Genomic DNA, 16,992 nt, shown 5'->3' on the forward strand with positions numbered 1-16,992 from the left:
AACCTGCTTGTGGCACACCCGTGAACGGCCACTGGATTCAGCGCATCACGCGCAAGAGGCTCGCCCGGTTGGGCATCGAAGAGGTTCCCCCCCCTCCAGCACGAACGCGTTACACAACACAGTCGTATGTCTCCAAGTCGTGCCAACGAATCTGCGGGGAATAGCCACTTTGAATGGCTGGTTTTTCCTTAGCAGGTATCCCGAGACCAGCACCTCGGCTGGCGTACCGCAGCTACCTTCAACCATGCGGCAGACTATTACTGCGATTTGTAAGAATGCCCAAGCCCAGGTGCTGAACTGCCCGCTCGAAGACCATCTGCCGTGATTCCGTGCTGACCGCCTGAGCATCCTTCCTTCTCATGCTACGGACAGCCAGCAGAGGGTGAACGTCTCGTTCCTTGTGGAACCTCAGTCGCGTTCGATCACTGTGCTTTGGACCTGCTTTTCCACAGAGGGGAATCCGCGGGAAGACACATAGGAGGCGAAGGAAGGGGGGCATCGGCTGCCCACCCTCTATGGCGGCCCGCCTCGAGCCCTCCTACACAGTGATACCGACCCCTGGCCATTGATACGTCCGCGCCCGGCGGTTGCGAGATGCTCCTACCTGCTACCTTTTCTCATACCCGGGCCATCAATACCCTGAACCCTAAGGTAGCTAGCTTCCTACCTGCCAGCCTGTGGCTGCCAAAGCCCCCGACGTCATGGCCAAGCGAGTCGAGCCAACCCATCCCTTGCCGCCGATATCCCATCCTAGCCTCCAGAAAAGCCTTTGCCGTGGCCCTTGCCGATCTCCCGTGTTTAGTCTCGTGATTGAAATCAGGCTTCCTCACGTTACACACGGATCCGCTCCATGGAACTTCCACCACCCAAGTTCCCGTGTTCCCCAGACATCCGGCTCTCGCGATGGTCATGAAGCAGCGCGTGTTGTCGTCTGTTGATTTGGCCCCACAGTCAGCCACCGGAGGGCACTGCGCGAGATGCTGGCGCGTCATCAAGTGCCCGGCTGTCCTGGTTCACATCCAACTCTACAACGCGTGCCAGGCGCATGGTCTCTTTCCCCTCTTGAGCGGATCCAATCAGGGCTCGCAGTCCGTCAGATTGTTGGCAGCGATGCCTGGGATCGTCTTCAGCACGCAGAGCCCGACATCACGGCTTTCTCACACTTCCAGCGCTGATAGGCCGGGCGACCAGGCGATCCCGCTCCACCGGTGTGCCCACTGCCCAGTCAACCCCTTTGTTCCCAAGCACTGCGAGCTCGGTTGGGCGCGGAACCGACCTCAAGCCCTTCTACAGGGTGAGGCCATCGGATACCAGTCCCGAGTCGTCCTCCGGTTACCGGTGCGAAGGATGGGCGGTGACGGCGGATCAGGGCGCATTGATGTGCCGTCGCTCCCCGCAATCCCAACCCAACATCCCGCAGACTTCCTTCGACCCTCCATCGTGCTTGTGTCTGGCTTCCCGCTCTCCACCACGGTCAACCCAATGACTCACGGAGAAGAGGCGGTGACCCGTGTAAGTCGAGTTGGGCAGTCATGTCATCCTCGGCGCCATTTGCGCCGGAGCCTACGTCAGTGTGCTGGACATTGTGGGCGATGTTGCAGAAATATCTATATCTACCCCTGATTTCCGTCATTTGTGATAGATCTCCTGCAGTCTCACTGAGCGAGCCACAACCAGTTAAGTTGCCTGGTAACTTCCGAGACTCTGTCGTCTCACCACCCCTTCCTACATTCACGGCGTGCTATTCGTCCAACAAACATTGAGAGCGGCAATGTTCTCCTCTCTTGTAAGCCCCCAAACGCCCCCACTACCGGATAAGGTACCCGCGCCATTGTGCTGATCGTGGCTCTCATGAGGCCCTGCAGGCCGGCAACAAGGCTCACAAGCATGGCTCTGGACACGGAAACCGCCAGAACGCTTCCAAGCACTCCAAAGCCCCCAAGACTACAAAGATTCCCAGGGGCCTCGACCCGGGAACTGTTCCAGCCTCTTTTTTGTTCGCCGTCAATGAGTTCCAAGTCGACTATGAACCGCAGCCCGGAGAGGATCATCCGCTGACCGACCAGTGGTTCAACATGGTGCCTCCGCAGCGAGCGGAAGCATACACAGGCGAGTATCCAGGGACTGTGTTCCGTTACCGGAACGGGGTCGTGTCTCCGGCTCCCGGATATATCTGGTAACTTCCCCAAGCCCCCTGCTAGCGGTGTGGTTTGCGAAGCACAAAGACCCGCGGTCCCGCAGCGACTGACACAAGGGATGTGCGTTGCTTTGGCGCAGGTACCGGCCGGCAATGGGCCAGGAAGGCTGCATCGTCCGGGTCAACCAGGCGGGCGACATTGACGGGTGCCCCGCCGTCTACCGATCCCAGACTGTCTTTGCCTGCTCGGCCCTCCTGCCCATGATCGTCACCGACGGCGACGCATCGCTCGGCTTCACCTTCCTGCGCCGTCTGTGCCCCTGCGACACCGTCTTCGACGAGAGCTACTCGACCTGGTCCCACCTGCACTTTGGAGGCGGCGACAACGGCGAGGGCATCTCGTACGTCTACTCGTGCGCGTCCGGCGACCCGTGGGTGGCCGGCAGGGACGCCTCGTGGATCCCCTCGCTGGTGCCCAGCGTCTACCGCAACACGAGCCCCTCGGCCGTCCCCTCCCGCGGCCTCTCCGGCTACCTGCCCATCATCCTCGCCCTGATGGGCTTCCACGGCCGGCCCGGCCGCGCGAGCGACGTCTTTTCCGCCCACGGGTGGCATCAGCACAGATGGACCCTGTCGAACCGCGCATCGAATTACCGTGTGTACTTCCCTCCGCAATTTTTTTTTTCTTTTTTTCTTTTTTTTGTTTCTCTTTCTTTCTTTCTTTTCTTTTTTTTTTTTTTTTTTTCCTCCCTCCGCTCTTGCGCGTCAACATGGCGTTTTCGTCCTCCAGCTGACGGGATCCACAGTCCCGAAATCGGGCGAGAGCCCTCGAGGCCTCTACGTTCAGGTCTGCACGGACAACTTGGTGGACGGTCTGGCAGACAGCGTTGAGAACAACATCCCGGTCGAGCAATGCACGGAGGTGTTGCAATACCTAGAGTGTTGCACCATTCTCGTCCAGGGCTAACGCTGGTGCCCGTCCTCTTCCTTCACCTATCTCGCTCTTCTTTCCCCTTCATCGTCACTCACCGCACCGTCCTTCTTCCATTTGCTGCTCCTTGTCAGGTTACTATCTTTGTTTCTGTTAGTTTCTGCGTTATCAACTTCCTCTGCAGCTAGTCCGCCGGGCTGAGTCGTGTATATATCCTGGTTGCTTCTCCCAACTTGGCAAGGTAGCGCGGGATGACACAGCGGCGTCACTCAGTTCACGACGAACGTTGGCGTGGCATGCGCGCTCAAGAGATTTTGCCCTCAGGGCAAAATGCCGGCTGGTTTGTCTGGTTCTTGTCACGGTCTATTTCGAATGTTACCACTGGCGTCACACTCATCTTCAAATCGTGTCTCCAAGGCCTGCGCCTCATCTGATCTGATGAACATCCTCCTGGTTCATCAAATGGCAGATCCCATCCAACTGTCCCGCAAGCCGTTGGCCATCGTTATCGTCTTCACTCATATCACATCTGGTAGCCTGACGGCAATGTCTCCAGATTGCGTGATATAGCGCACCCATGGCAATGAAGGGTATTGGAGCTAGCAAAATCACGTCAGCCGATGAAAATCAGTAGAAGAGCATCCAGAAGTACCTTTGGCTCAGTGATCTTCAGATACCGCACCTGGATCCCGCTCGTGGTGAAGTACGGAATCTCGAACTTGACCTGGATCGGTCTCTTGGCCCCTTTGCCGGGGCCCCCGATCCCGCCCATGCTACCTCCAAAGCCGCCAGTCATGCCGCCGCCGTGCTCGTCATCGCCCCGGACGCTGGGCAGGCCGAGCTCGGCCCGCATGAGGAACTCCTTGCCGCCTCCGAACTGCTTGATCTTCCAGACGATGGCGCTCTGCTCGGGGGCGTAGTGGACCGAGCCGACGTTGGTGCGGAAGCGCGGACTGTCGGCGTCGTCGGGCACGGGGACGATGATCTCGACGTTGTTGGCAGTGCTTCGGCGCTTGAACTGGGCGCGAGCCTTGAGCATGTACTCGATCCGGGAGCCGCTGTGGGACTCGACAAGGCACTCGACCCAGATGAGCGGCTTGACCTGCGTGTTGAGGCGGTACGACATGAGCTCAAACTCGCCGTCGGGCGGGATGAAGCTGATGGTGCGGTCGTTTTCGAAGCGCGAGAGGCGCACGCACTGGTGGAACTTGACGTCCTCCATTTCGATGGCCTTGCCGCGCGTCGTCCGTCCCGTCGTCTCGAACATGACCTTGTCGTTGAGCCCGAGGCGCAGCTCGGGCATGCCCGACAGGTAGCACTTCATCTTGATGGCGCCCAGGATCTCGGACCGTAGCACGTTGCCGTTGGCTGACACCAGCAGATTCAGCGACTCGATGACGTCGAGGAACACCTCGTTCTTGCGGTACCGGATGCCCTCCGACCGCCACGACACGGCGTTGGTGACCGCGATGGGCGGGCGGGCCTGGATCTCGAGCTTGTGCGACTCTTGTGTGATGTACTCCTGCAGGATCTTGGACTCGGTCGTCTGCGGGTAGCCGAAGTCCATCATCTCGTCGAGCAGCTCGTAGATGATGACGAAGTTGTCGCGGATGGATTCCTCCTCGAGCGCCTTGAAGTACTCGGTAAAGACCTCGACAATCTTGTGCAGAAAGAGCAGAATCTCGGCGGCGTTGGTGTTTCGTTTTGTCAGGGCGAGAAGGTACAGGTTGTTGTGTCGGATGTAGAGGTACTGCAGAGGCGCGAAGCGCGAAACTCAGCCACCGGCCAGTCGGGGCGGGGTCTCGAGACGGACACAACTTCTTACATTGATCCCTTCGTGGGAGAAGCACGGGGGCACCGCCGACGATTCCTCTTCGGCTTCGCTGAGGAGGATGGGGAATTTCTCGACAGCGGACATGGGGATGTCGCCCCGGTAGTTGCGGGCAAGGAGGGTCTTGCCCTTGAGGTCCAGGAAAAAGATGGCCGACGCCATGGCGGAAAGGTGCCGGAGGCTTTCCGGCCCAAGCTTGCAGAAGATTTCACGGAAGGAATTGAGCCGTCCGGTAACTTGGGGAGAGCCGATCCAGAGTTCGGTATCGAGTGCGACAAGGGCAGTGGCGGAGAAGACGACGTTTCGCCTGCTTTGCTTGCTTGTTCGCGATCTTTATGCGATCAATCAATTGCACCGTTGCGCGCGGTCCGTGTCAAAGGGCAAAGGCAGCGAGCGGCTTGTCGTCGGCATCGGCGTTGGCATCGGCGTCGGGGCTTCCGCTTCAAGATGCGCCAGTCCTGGGCGACGGGGCGGCGTTTCCATTCACGTTAGTTCATGTTAACGTTAACTGCCAAGTGATAGGCAGCTCCGTGCTGCTGCGATGCTGGCGGCTGCCAACGCACGGGCCGCATCAGGTTCAACCCCACACGTGGCGGGGCTGCGGCCGGTGTGGGGCGGGTGAAGAAGGCTACCAACGGAGTAAACTCAGCTCCGTGGCGGGTCCCCTGCGCCTGCCCCGACTGGGCATTTTGCAGAGAATTTTTTCGGGCTTGGTCTCGCTCTCTTCCCTTCTCTCTCTCTCCTCAACGCGTCCAATAGACAGTGCAGTCCATCGTACGCACAACTGGTGCCGGCTTTCTGTCGTGTTTCCGATCCGTGCCGTTGTTGATGTTGTCTGCGATTTAGCGACGCGGAGAGGAATCATTATTGCACGGCGCCATAAGAGCTGCCCGAGTACTTGTGTGGCTCTTTGAGCCGCATCCCTTTTGTTGCTTGGGCAGCGTCAGAGGCGCCGCACATCCCACCATCCCACTGCCGTACCACTCGCTCCGTTCTCGCGGAAGCCGCTGTTTCGAGCACATTGAAAGCTTCAGTCCCTTTCGGTTTTCGTGCCGGATCAACCATGCCTCGACCGACAACGCAGATTCCCCCTCAGCCTCCCTCCCGCTTCGTGTGTCGGTTAAACTGTTCAAGCCTTCTTCAAGATCACATGCCGGGCAAACAAGATGGAACCCAATGACCACGCAGGTACCTGAACGAGTGTTTTCCCATGAAATAAGGACGTCCTTATGTTTCTGTACCTCCATAGTGAAGGGCGCGGTGACAGGAACCCATTGGGCCCCAGGGCGGCAGCGTTTGCAGCGGACCCATGGGCATGTGAAAGTGGGCCAACCGGTGCTCATGACATGACAAAGCTCCAGGAGGAGCCGAGTGGGCGCGGTTAAATCTGCCTACCTAGGCAACTATCGGTAGCTCTGACACGTGCTTGACATTCCACCGATGAGCACCGCACCCGTGCTTGGATCAGAATATCCTCGTATCAGCGATGCTTACAGAACCAGCTGAACGCTAGTTACTGCTCACGCTAGGCAGTTATCAGGCGGACCTCGGTTCGTCGTTTTGCGCCCAAGTGTGGTGGGAACTCCAGGAATGCGAAGCTCAGTTACAACAATGATGCCATGGGCCATGTGCGGTCATGGGGGAGCTGGTGGCCCCGCTGACTTGACTGTTCCAGACCAGAATCCCAGCACCACATCGCACCAGCACCGCAGCTCCTCGTAACGGTGTTTAGCTTTGTTTGCAGTGGGTTATAGGTAGTGTACATAAACTTCATACAGTGTGCATTCCTCTTACTCTCTATCCAGCACAAGGCATTAGGTTGGCGGTCGATGCGTCTTGATGCCTTCAATGGCGTGCCGCCAGCGCCACAATCCGACCTCGCCCCACGTGCTTGAACCTTCCAGTTACGAATGAACGGAAGAGCCTCGGACCCTGCAGCCCGGATATGGATGGGATGAAGGACCCCGCGCAGTGGGTGGGCAAGGATGCAAGGGTCAGTCCAGTTGCACCTGACCTCAGTGTGACATCCTGAATCTTCCCTGGCCCTGTGTGGCAGCCAAGAAGCTGGGCACCTCCAGCGTTGAACAAGACATTATCCCACCTACTAACGAAAGTTGCTCCCAAACCTCAGACGACCTAACAGTTCTCCGCTGTTGCTATGAGCTGCAGCCTTCCGACTGGCATCCTTTACTGATCCGTACATCCATCCGATATTTCTTTTCACCTGTTCGTTACCTGCGGATACGCGCGGGAATCGTCCGTCCAATCTCGGACCCTCTCGTGTGTCCCAGCACCCTGGTCCCATGTCGACCAAACCGAACCCCCTCAGCACGGACTACACAGGAAGGTAGGAAGTCTGCCAATATCATCAGCGCTGGCCGCCCCCCCAGTGAGACCCGCAGTGCAGAGGCCTTTCGTCATTCCGCACGCTGACCACAACCCTCTCACCGTAGAAACAGCACCCATCTCAGCTGAGCTGGCCATTGTCCATTGCAACAGCGCGAGTGTTGCTTCCGGTGTTGTAGCCCAGCCAGACCCTGCGGGCAGTTTGGATCTGCGAGTGCAATACTGGAGAGTGGGCTCTGTTCCTGACGTAACTGGCTGTCGAAACGACCAGCCGACGAGCGATCGAGCGATCGGACGCACGAGGGCGAGCGAGCAATTCGAGCGAGCGCTGAATGAAAGCCCCAGGTTCCATGCCGGCGCGCTTCTAAACCGACGGCTTCGCTGGTTTTCTTCTAAGAGGCCGTACGGTCAGGCAGGATCACATGCCGCCCATCGATCCCAGGCCGCGGGCGGAGCCGGGCGAGGCCGCAGGATCGGCTGGAACAACGATGCAACAACCAGCCGGCTCGGCTGCGTTAGCCGTCTCGGACGCGTCGACGGATCAAACGCGCCTCGCGGATGGCCGCCCCGAACACATGCCGTCAGCCGGCTTCTCGCCGCCCGCCGTCGCCGCGACGCCCCCACTTCAGCTCCCGCCCCTCGCTCTCGCCTTCCCCAGCGATCCCACCACCGAGCTCGCGCCGATCCAGCAGCCGCATGAGAAGCCCACCGGGCCCTCCGGCCAGACCTTGCCGCCGTTGTCCTCCGTCACTGGCGCACAAGCCCATGCACCGCTCCCGAAGCCGCCAGAGCCTGCGCATCCCGCTCCGTATACCAAAACGACCAACTACTGGCCCAGTCTCAACCCTTTCACAGCATACTACACACCCAGCTATCTAGATCCTGTCGAGTCGTCGCCGGGCACAGTCGTGGAGCAGAACGCCGCCCGGAGGGGTCCCAGCGTCAGCTTAGATGACCCCGACGTGAGAATGGCTGCTGAAGCGCTGGGGCAGATGAGAGCGGGTACGTTGGCAACGGGAGAGCACGATCCACTGGGATTTTTGGCCTTGCGGGAGGTTGGAAGCTGACCGGGAACATTCTGAATGCAGACTTTGGCTCCTCCCCACGCCATCGCAGCACGTCGCTCGCTTCAACACACAGCGATTGCAAGCCCTCCCGCGACCTCTCCTCCGTCAGTCCCTCGCCCCAAACCAACGGCCGCAGCCCGCCGGAGCCAGAGCCCCTCTTGACGCTGATCACGACTTCGCACCCCCTCTTGGCCACTACCATCGAAGGAGCGGCTTCCGCCTACAACAGCGGCAAAAACTACTCGCCTCGTCTCAGAACGAGCGCCGAATACGTTGAGAGCTACCTCAAGCCGGTCGGAAAAGCCGTTGGCAATGTGGGCCGGAAAACAGGTGTGGAGGGTGGCGTGCGCTGGATATTCGGCAGGCGCAGCAGGAAACAACAAGCGTCCGCGGATATCGAGACGGGCGAGCGCGGAAGCAACAAGCGACTCAAATCTGAGCGGGATGTTGAGAAGAAGAACCCCTCGGATGCGCCGTACGCGGACTTGGATGCCGATGCAGACGACCGGCGCACGTCGATCAGTACCGTAGAGACGCTCCCCGCCTATGACGACCAACGATCGCCGGCATATACCGAGGTGGCCGAGGATTCGACCGGCTCGAGACCGGAACTCGGGTCCTCCCCGCAGCCGTGGGGCCAGCGGTTCGTCGTGACCACATCTGGACTTGGCGTGGCCATGAAGCAAGAAAGTCTGCGGAGTCTTCGATACTGCCTGCAGGTGCTGAGGGACACACATGGGTACATCGATGGTGTCCTTGTCAAGCTCAAGAGCGTCATCGACGAGTTCGACGCTGCAGCCCGCACCGACGGCGAGGATCGTGCCATGGTCGGAGGGCCCGACGCGAACCCACAAACAGCAGCCCAACGGAAGACGCTCATCCAGCGCATGAGCGAGCTCCGCGACGATCTTTTCCGCGTCATCTACCGCACGGTGCAGACCATCTCAAAGTACGCCGGCGGCGCCCTCCCGGAGAACGCAAAGAACATCGTCCAACGCCAGCTGATGAGTCTGCCGGGGCTCTACCAGTTCCATTACGTCCGCGAATCGGAGGGACGACCCGAGGACCCCAGCCCGGAGATGCGAGCGCGGAATAGCTCGCACTTGGCGCTGCTCTTCGCACGAGAGTCACTGCAGTTGATGAGCCAAGTCGCCGACGTCCTCAACCGGACTCTCGTGAGCGCCGAGGAGTGGTGCGAGACGCTTTACGGGAACAGGGAACAGACTGGCCCGCCAGCAACGCTTACCGAGCCGCCTCCAGCGCCGGCTCGGCCAACAGTGTCGGCCGACCAGAATTCACGCATGTCGGGTTGAGCACGGACTGCCCGGGGAACTGTGGCGTCGTGGTGATGGTGGAGGGAGTATGGCGAAAGACAGGACATCTCAGAGGGTTAGAAGGTTGGAAGCGTGGCGCAAGGCGTGTGTTCGTCATAACCAAAAGGGTTTCGGGAGAGCAAACCAAAGCAACAATGGCTTCCTCGCCAACAGGGTCGTTAGCAGTGTCGGATGCTCTGTCTCCGTGCGTCATGGTTGGAGACCGTGTTCCCTTTTTGGAGCTGTCGTTGTTGAGTCACATGGGCGGCTCCGGAGCCTCTGCAGTCTCGGGCTCATCTCTTTCGTTCCCTATCTCCTTTCCTTGCTCTTTTCTTTGGAATACCTGGATACCTTGTTTAAATACACCTGTCCTGCAACGATGCTACTTCAGCAGTCCTTACATAGCATGGAAGCAAAGGAAGTAAAGTCGGTCCGGCTCGACTCTGTTGCGTCTGGGCTTCTGCGTTCCCCAACAATTGCGCTACATCACTCAGAGTCAGGAGCGACTGGGACCTGCCAGTCGAGGCGCCGTCTGGCCCACATCCTGCGATCTCCCCGGAGACTACAGGTCCGCCGTCCACCTCTGGCAGGATAAGCCATAACGTTATCACCGATGCGGTTGGCTTCCGTAGACGGCGTCTATCCAGCGGCGTCTCGCGCCCCGGTGTCAAACTGCTCACTCCTCTCCCGGCATAGACTCTTGACCACTGATTCCTTAGTGGAGCTGGGTTCGTGCGCTAGTTACTGATCCCCCTCCGCGCACCGCTTCATGAGCCACGCGAGAAAGCTCTGAGTGCGCTCTGCCCGGATCAGAGTTGGAGATGGCCCGTCCTGGGGGAACACGTCCTCCAACGTCTTGCCCTCCAGCTGTTCCAAATCCGACATGTCCTTCTTCTGGTCCGAAACGGAGTGTTCTTCCGGGCTGACAAAGACCGCGTTCCACCCGGCGCCCTGGGCTCCTACGACGTCCTTTTCAAAGTCATCGCCAACGTACAGCTTCAGCCAGGGCGAATCCCCCTTCGCCGATCCGCTGCTCCCGGTCTCAGCTCCTCGCTGCTGCTGCATTGCCAGCAGCTGGTTTGCCATGTGCTCGGCGGCGTCGAAGATGCGGCGGTCCGGTTTGGCAAAGCCGACGTCGTACGACATGCAGTGCAGATCGATGTCGTACGCGTGGCCGGATGCTCTGGCCAGGTCCAGGTCCGTGCTGGCGCCATAACCATAACGGAGGGGGCTGACGCGGAGGCCGAGAGACGACAGGATGCTGGGGACTCTGTCGTCGGAGTTGGTGATGACGCCCACGGTGATCCGGTTCCGGCCCTGCTGCTGCTGCTGCTGCTTGAGGGATCGGAGCAACGAGACCACGCCCGGCGCCGGGGCATAGCCTTCGTCGGATGAAAAACGATGGAGCAGTCTTGGAGCCAGGTCCTCGGGCAGCTTCTTGTCCGGACCGATGAGTGGTCGGAAGGTCTGGTGAATGACCTGGCATGATGCCCGTCAGTCGCGAATAGCAAAGAGCGGTATAGGATGTATAGGGCGGCTCACGTTCGTCCACCACTTCTCCGCGCCCATGCCGCTGTCCTTGCCATAGTTGGGATGAGCCTTGGACTCTCCGGAGAAGGCGGCTTTGAAGGAGGCCTGGACCTGCTCGGCGCTGAAGCCGTCGAGCCCGCACTGCCGGGCCACGCTGGCGTACTGCTCCTGGATGGGGCGCTTGGGCTTAAACAGGGTCCCAAATGCATCGAAGCACAACAGAATGTTCCTCCGCGCCATAATTTCAGCCGGCGCGGGTGGGCCGCATCGAGGCTGCCCCCCGTCCTCCCCGAGGTGCTCTGGCTGATTCGATGGCGTGGTGATCGCAACGAAAATATGGCGCTGTTGTGAGAGTGTTTCATGCAAAAGTCCCCTCTCGGACAATCAGTCAGCCAGTGATACCAAGGTTCGGCGCTGAAGTAGTTCACTTCGCCCTGGCCTTGACGGCTTCTGAAAGTGTGGAGATCCCGGGGAAGCGGTCGCTGCGGATTCTCGACGATAAGAGGGAACCCTAACCCCTAGAGACCCTGCCTCTGACTCCCAGACCTAACAGAAATGACAGGCCATACGGATGATAAATGGACGGCGTTTAAGGAAAAGTATGTTCATGACTCTTTGTTGGAGATGCTTGTAGTTCGTTTCATGTCATGATGGTTCTTATATTTGACTGTAGATAGCAGACTAAACTGCAGCTACAGTAGTACAGTTTACTTTAGCTAAACACTAGACGTTCTGCACTCGCTCAAGTTAGTGAACTAATCTATAAGAGAGGAAACCTGGAACAAATAAAAGCAGAACAAAAAAAATGGAGCAAGAAAAGAAGCAAGTAAAACTAGGGGATGTAGGGGAGGGAAAGAAAAGAAAAGAGACGAAATCAAAGGAAGAAAAAAATATGAGGGAAAACAGGAGAACAAAGTGGGACTCGGGAGAGAAGAACTTAGAGTCTGCCGTCTAGTCTTGTGTTCGATCAATTAGGTAACCAAACACGTCAAACTGCCGCCGTGGCCGCATTGTCCTGCTCGGCAGATTCATCCCCCTCCGGGACCGGCGGCCTCCGGTTGTGCATCCCCTGTTTTCGCCTCGCCATCTGCCTTCCCGTCCCCGGCAAGCTCCGTCTTCCCCGGGTCTGCGTCACTGCTGCCAGCACCATCCTGGACAGGATGACCAGCACCGCCAGGATCAGCGATGTCGCGGCCAGCTGCCTCGCCAGGCTCGGCAGCCCGGGCCTTCTTCCTCTCGGAACCATCATTGGCAGTGAGCTGGCCCATGATCGGTGCCGGGGCGGTCGCAAGTTCGTTCGAGAGGGACAGGCCTGTTGTGGAGGGCGCGTTGCCTGCGCCGAACCCTTCTTGGGTGACGCTTGCTACTTGGTGTTGGCTGCTTTCCGCCACCCCGCCCACGGGCCGCTGAATGTCGTCGTTGCCCTGCGGAGCCGGCTGCATCTGGTGCGGTTGTTGGAGGACGTAGCCATGCGCGTACGACGGCTGCGCTGGCCACTGGGGTTGTGGGAAAGACGGTACGCCCTGGGCGTGCGGCGGGATGGTCGCGGCGGCTACGCCCGGGTGTGGTGGCCCAGGGTAGGCGACGGGGACGGGAGGTTGGGCGAGCCTGGAGAACGGCACGGAGATGGACGTGTTGGGGTCCATCGCGACCGGCATGCTAGGGGGCCACGGCTGAGGCTGCTGCTGTGCTGGAGTGAACTGGGACGCGGCGGGCATGGCGATGCTCGGAGGCGCCCAAGGATGCTGCTGTTGTTGAGCAGCAGGCTGGTGCCAAGCTGCCGGCACTTGACCAGGCATCACCACGCCAGGTGCTGCACCGGGATGTACTGTCCAAGGGCCTGCCTGGGCGCTGCTCATGAGCTGCGGCGGCTGTTGAGAAGGGTGGATAGCGGGTTGGTGCACGGGTTGATGAAAAGCCGGGCCGCCAGGCATTTGCGGGCTACTCCATGCCTGGACATGTCCAGTTCCCCACTGTGCCTGCGTGAGACCAGCTGGCGCCCCCGGGTATGGGATTGCTCCAGGTGCCGTTGAGTATACACCACTCGGATGGTTCGCCATCTGCTGTTGACTGGCCAGAGGCTGTGAAGGCGGCTGTCCCGCGACTACCTGCTGCTGGCCTGCGACTCCTAGCGCCGGTGTGCCAAAGCCGGCGAGAGGAGCAGCCACGTATCCTTGTACCCAGTATTGGGGATGTTGGGCTTGTGGGTAAGCATGAAGCGGTGGGTAATTTGCTGGACGTGCCTGGTTATAGCTGAAAGAAGGCGCAGCGACGGGCATTTCGCGAGGATGTGCCTCGGCTACTTGTCCCGAAGCCCTGAGCAAAGTACCTCCTTGCGGTTGCGACGGCCGGTCAGGGTCTCCTGCGCCTAGGTGTACTTTCTCGGGACCTGTCGAGTCGGTTTTCCCCGGTCTGTTTGGCACGGTCCTAGAATCCGCAGTGGCATCGCCGTTGGTTGAGCCGGGCTGAGAATCCTGCCCCTTTGCATCGGGAGCGGGCCCGTGTCCTGGCCAACTCGGGGGTGTTGGCCCATGGTCTTGGGTTTGACTGCCTGCCAGATGCCCGGAATCAGGAGCGACTGCGGTGCCGGACAACCAGGGCTGCTGCGATGGTTGTTGCGAGACGGTAGCAGGGAGCTGCCCTCCAGGTCCGAGCCCAGAACTGATCAGCTGAGGAGGTGTAGGGGTACTCGGCTGCGCCGGGGTGACATGCTGTCCGGCCAGCAGTCCCGCTTGGCCCTGTACAGGGCCGGGCAGCCAAGCTGGATGCGCCTGGGCTCCAGGTGCTGTGAGGATACCCGCCTGTGCTCCGTGCGTTGCAGCATGGGGGGCCGCAGCCGGCCAGGCTTGAGGCTGCCCGGCAGGCGCCGGCTGCGGTGTGCTTAGCACGGGAGCAGTTCCCGGCGGTTCGCCCGGGCCGCTCGAGGCCGCATGTCTCTGAGCGGCCAACAGTGATCTCTGCCTGTGCAGCGCTGCAGCTTGTGAAGCAGCGACCTGTGCGTTGGTGGCGGCCGCGTGTGCTGTCGACGCCGCGTTCTTGAGGGCGTCACCGAGTCGACTAGCCGTCTTCTTGCTCCACCTTACCGTGTCCTTACTAAATATCGAGTTGGCAAACCCGCTGAAGCTTGAGCTCGCTCCGGCGTGCCTGCTGGGCTTGGGTGTGGGTGGTGCAGACGGGGCTGGGAAGCCGGGGTGAGCCAGGCTCGTCGCCGGAGGCGCCACCGGCGTCGATAGGTTGGGCGAGGTCGCGTTGGCGATAGCCGAAGCCGCCGGCCCAGAAGACGCAACTGGGGCTGGGATGGTAGGAGGCTTAGCGGGGAGCGCAGCCGGCGTGTATGTCGGCCCTATCGGCGCGAGAGCCGGTTCATGAGTTGCTGAGGGGCCTTGAATCGCTGTTGTGTGAGCTTGGTGAGGAGTTGCTGCCGGTGAGGGAGGCTGAGCGGTAATAGGGGACATGGCCGAATGAGCTCGATGTCCGAGGTAAGCCGAAGGCGTAGCGGAAGCGGCAGCAACCGGAGGCGGACCGGCCGCGGGTTGGACGGGGTCAAGACTGGGGCTTGGTGTCGACAGGCGGGCAAGGCTGGGCGGGGAGCTCGAAGCAACAGCATCGTGCCCTGCAGCCCCGAGAGCTGGTATAAGGCCTTCATGGTCAAGAGGCGGCGGCTTTTGGGTCACGATAAGGCCCCCGCTTTCAAGAGAAGACAACGCCGGGTCCGGACGCGCAGGCTCGCAAGGAGAAGCCTGCGCGGCATCTAGGTTCTTTGTGGAACCCGGGCCAGGAGGGTCAGAGTGACCGTCTGCCATCAGAATAGACTTTGGTGGTTGGGCAGGCTCGACACTGCTTTGGGGACTAGGGTTTATCTGGGCAACTGTTGAAGGCTCGGTACTTCGGGAGCTTGAGTTGTTCTGGTAGCCACTGGACACTGCTGCAGGTTCTGATCCCGGCAGCTCGGCAATGAAGCTCTGGGCTGGTTGGACTTGCCCGGCAGGCGTCCATGTTGCCAATGCGATGTTCCCGGCGGGCGGTGGGTAGAGAGAAGCCTCCATCTCGAAGACAGGCGGTGTTGGGAATGCCCAAGCATGTCCCGGGGCCTCGGCGGGCGCCTGCTGCGGCGAATAATACGCTTGATAACCCGGGCTCGGCGCCGGCGTGGGCGGTGAAAAATGGCCCGTTGACGGCGGCTTCAACGGCGGCGCCTCGAGAGGCTTTCCGTGCCCTGCTACTGGTTTCCGAAGGAGACGTGGAGGCGCCGGACTCGCCCCGCCGATTCTCAGGTTGGCCATCCCAACCTCCGGCGGGAGCCGTGGCTGGTGGCCGGACGGTGGAACATGCTGCGCTGCTTCGACTTGAGCTCCATGGGGTGGTGACCACGAAGGCTTCTGGCCCGGAGGCTGCTGTTGCTGGGCCGGCGGCCAGTCTGGGGAGTGCTGCGCCGATGTGTGCGTGGGCGCCTGGTGCGCCATGAGGACGGGGGTGGTGGCCCCGCTGGCCGTGAAGCTGTGGACGCCAGGGGAGCGGCGGGCGGAGTGCAGGCCACACGAGCTCCCGTGTATCTGTCAACGTGAACGTGAAGTGGATGAACACGCCCAGCGCCTGAGACATGGGGCTCTTCAGGCCCAGGGGTCCGAATCCGAATCCTCTGCTTAGCGCTGAACCGCTAGGCCGTAATCGGAGCCCTCCGGCTCAGCCTCAGCTCGGCAATAACTTACAGTTAAGCGCCCATCGGAGTTATCGCCTGGGATCTCGCGGAAAACGGGTGTTGTCTCATCAAGGTCCCGTGGCGTGGTGTATTCGACATGCAACCTTGCGTACACGCCAGAGTGACGCAGTTCCATATCTGGACTGATTATGATCAGGACACAGATCTGGGTTGTTTGCTGCCCTGATCGGCTACGCAGGATGTCCCCATGTGTCACGTCAGGGGTAAGGGGTTCAGAGCTTGGTATAGCGCACTGGCCATGATTTCCCCACTCCTAGATATATATATACCACGCTCTGTTCAGTCCTTAGCTTTCCTTTGTACTAGAACAACGTACTCTCTTTGTATTCCGATACTCTACTACGATCCTACTGTTGTATCTATATATTGTAGCTCGCTATAGCGTGTCAGTTATAAGCCTAGGCGCTCTATAATTGTATATAGCAAGTAACCTATAGCAAGCTCTCTCTCTCTCTCTCTTTTTCTTATACTCTATATCTTAATATAACAACTACCGAGAGCAACTCAACTATTATACTCTAGTCCTATATAGATTAGACCAAGTGGTTTATAGAGCTTAAGATCTTAGCTCTAAGTAATAGTATCTAGGATAAATACGATCTAGATACTCCTAATGAGCCTTAGGATAAGCGACTAAAAGTCCCTATAGAGGAAAACGCGATCGAAGAGCTTTATAAAAAGTGTACTAAGGTATTAGGCGTTCTTCTAGAGCAAGTTTAGACTCCTATTAAGTAAAAGGTTACTACTAAGCTCGAAGCTATATATAAAGACTACCTTATAATCTCTATTATCTAGGAGAGTAGGGTTAAATCGCGTTCGCTTATCAACTAGTAGATTATACGCTTTGTCTACTAGCCTTTGCTTAACGCTATATATATTGCTATCTTAAACACTAGCTTTAGTAGCCCCTAGGCCCTTATTTATAAGCTCTATAAGTAGTTTATACCTACCAATATTCTTATAGAAGATATAGCTGCTTACTAGTATATAATAGTCCTATAAGAAGCTTATAGAGTAGGTATCAATCTATATAAGTAGTACTATTTTTAGAACAAGGCGTATCTATATATAAAGAGCTTTAATATCCTAGAGGTTATTGGACCTAGAGCTTCTAAGC

The 16,992-nt window shown here is 58.9% G+C and overlaps 5 protein-coding genes across 5 annotated transcripts; 2 read left to right on the plus strand and 3 right to left on the minus strand.

Moving 5' to 3' along the window:
* Nucleotides 1–1,771: 1,771 nt before the first annotated feature.
* Nucleotides 1,772–3,104, plus strand: THITE_2140518 (uncharacterized protein; the record flags this gene model as incomplete). Its single annotated transcript, XM_003648491.1, has 4 exons — nt 1,772–1,819; nt 1,866–2,176; nt 2,617–2,792; nt 2,944–3,104. The coding sequence occupies 4 exons, from the start codon at nt 1,772–1,774 to the stop codon at nt 3,102–3,104; spliced, it is 696 nt and encodes a 231-aa protein (XP_003648539.1).
* Nucleotides 3,105–3,586: 482 nt separating this feature from the next.
* On the minus strand, nt 3,587–5,061 carry THITE_2040152 (uncharacterized protein; the record flags this gene model as incomplete). Its single annotated transcript, XM_003648492.1, has 3 exons — nt 3,587–3,667; nt 3,721–4,818; nt 4,894–5,061. 3 exons carry the CDS (start codon nt 5,059–5,061, stop codon nt 3,587–3,589), a joined length of 1,347 nt encoding a protein of 448 aa, XP_003648540.1.
* A 2,428-nt stretch (nt 5,062–7,489) lies between these two features.
* On the plus strand, nt 7,490–10,146 carry THITE_2106119 (uncharacterized protein). Its single transcript, XM_003648493.1, has 2 exons — nt 7,490–8,247; nt 8,334–10,146. Exons 1-2 carry the CDS (start codon nt 7,734–7,736, stop codon nt 9,623–9,625), a joined length of 1,806 nt encoding a protein of 601 aa, XP_003648541.1. The 5' UTR covers nt 7,490–7,733; the 3' UTR covers nt 9,626–10,146.
* Nucleotides 10,147–10,293: 147 nt separating this feature from the next.
* THITE_2106121 (uncharacterized protein) lies at nt 10,294–11,609 on the minus strand. The gene is made up of 2 exons (XM_003648494.1): nt 11,168–11,609; nt 10,294–11,104 (listed from the first exon to the last, which is right to left on the minus strand). Exons 1-2 carry the CDS (start codon nt 11,393–11,395, stop codon nt 10,367–10,369), a joined length of 966 nt encoding a protein of 321 aa, XP_003648542.1. The 5' UTR covers nt 11,396–11,609; the 3' UTR covers nt 10,294–10,366.
* A 574-nt stretch (nt 11,610–12,183) lies between these two features.
* On the minus strand, nt 12,184–13,089 carry THITE_153704 (uncharacterized protein; the record flags this gene model as incomplete). The annotated part of the gene is made up of 1 exon (XM_003648495.1): nt 12,184–13,089. One exon carries the CDS (start codon nt 13,087–13,089, stop codon nt 12,184–12,186), a length of 906 nt encoding a protein of 301 aa, XP_003648543.1.
* Between the last annotated feature and the right edge of the window lie 3,903 nt (nt 13,090–16,992).

Source organism: Thermothielavioides terrestris, chromosome 1 (genome assembly GCF_000226115.1).
Source record: "Thermothielavioides terrestris NRRL 8126 chromosome 1, complete sequence".
Lineage (NCBI taxonomy): Eukaryota > Fungi > Ascomycota > Sordariomycetes > Sordariales > Chaetomiaceae > Thermothielavioides > Thermothielavioides terrestris.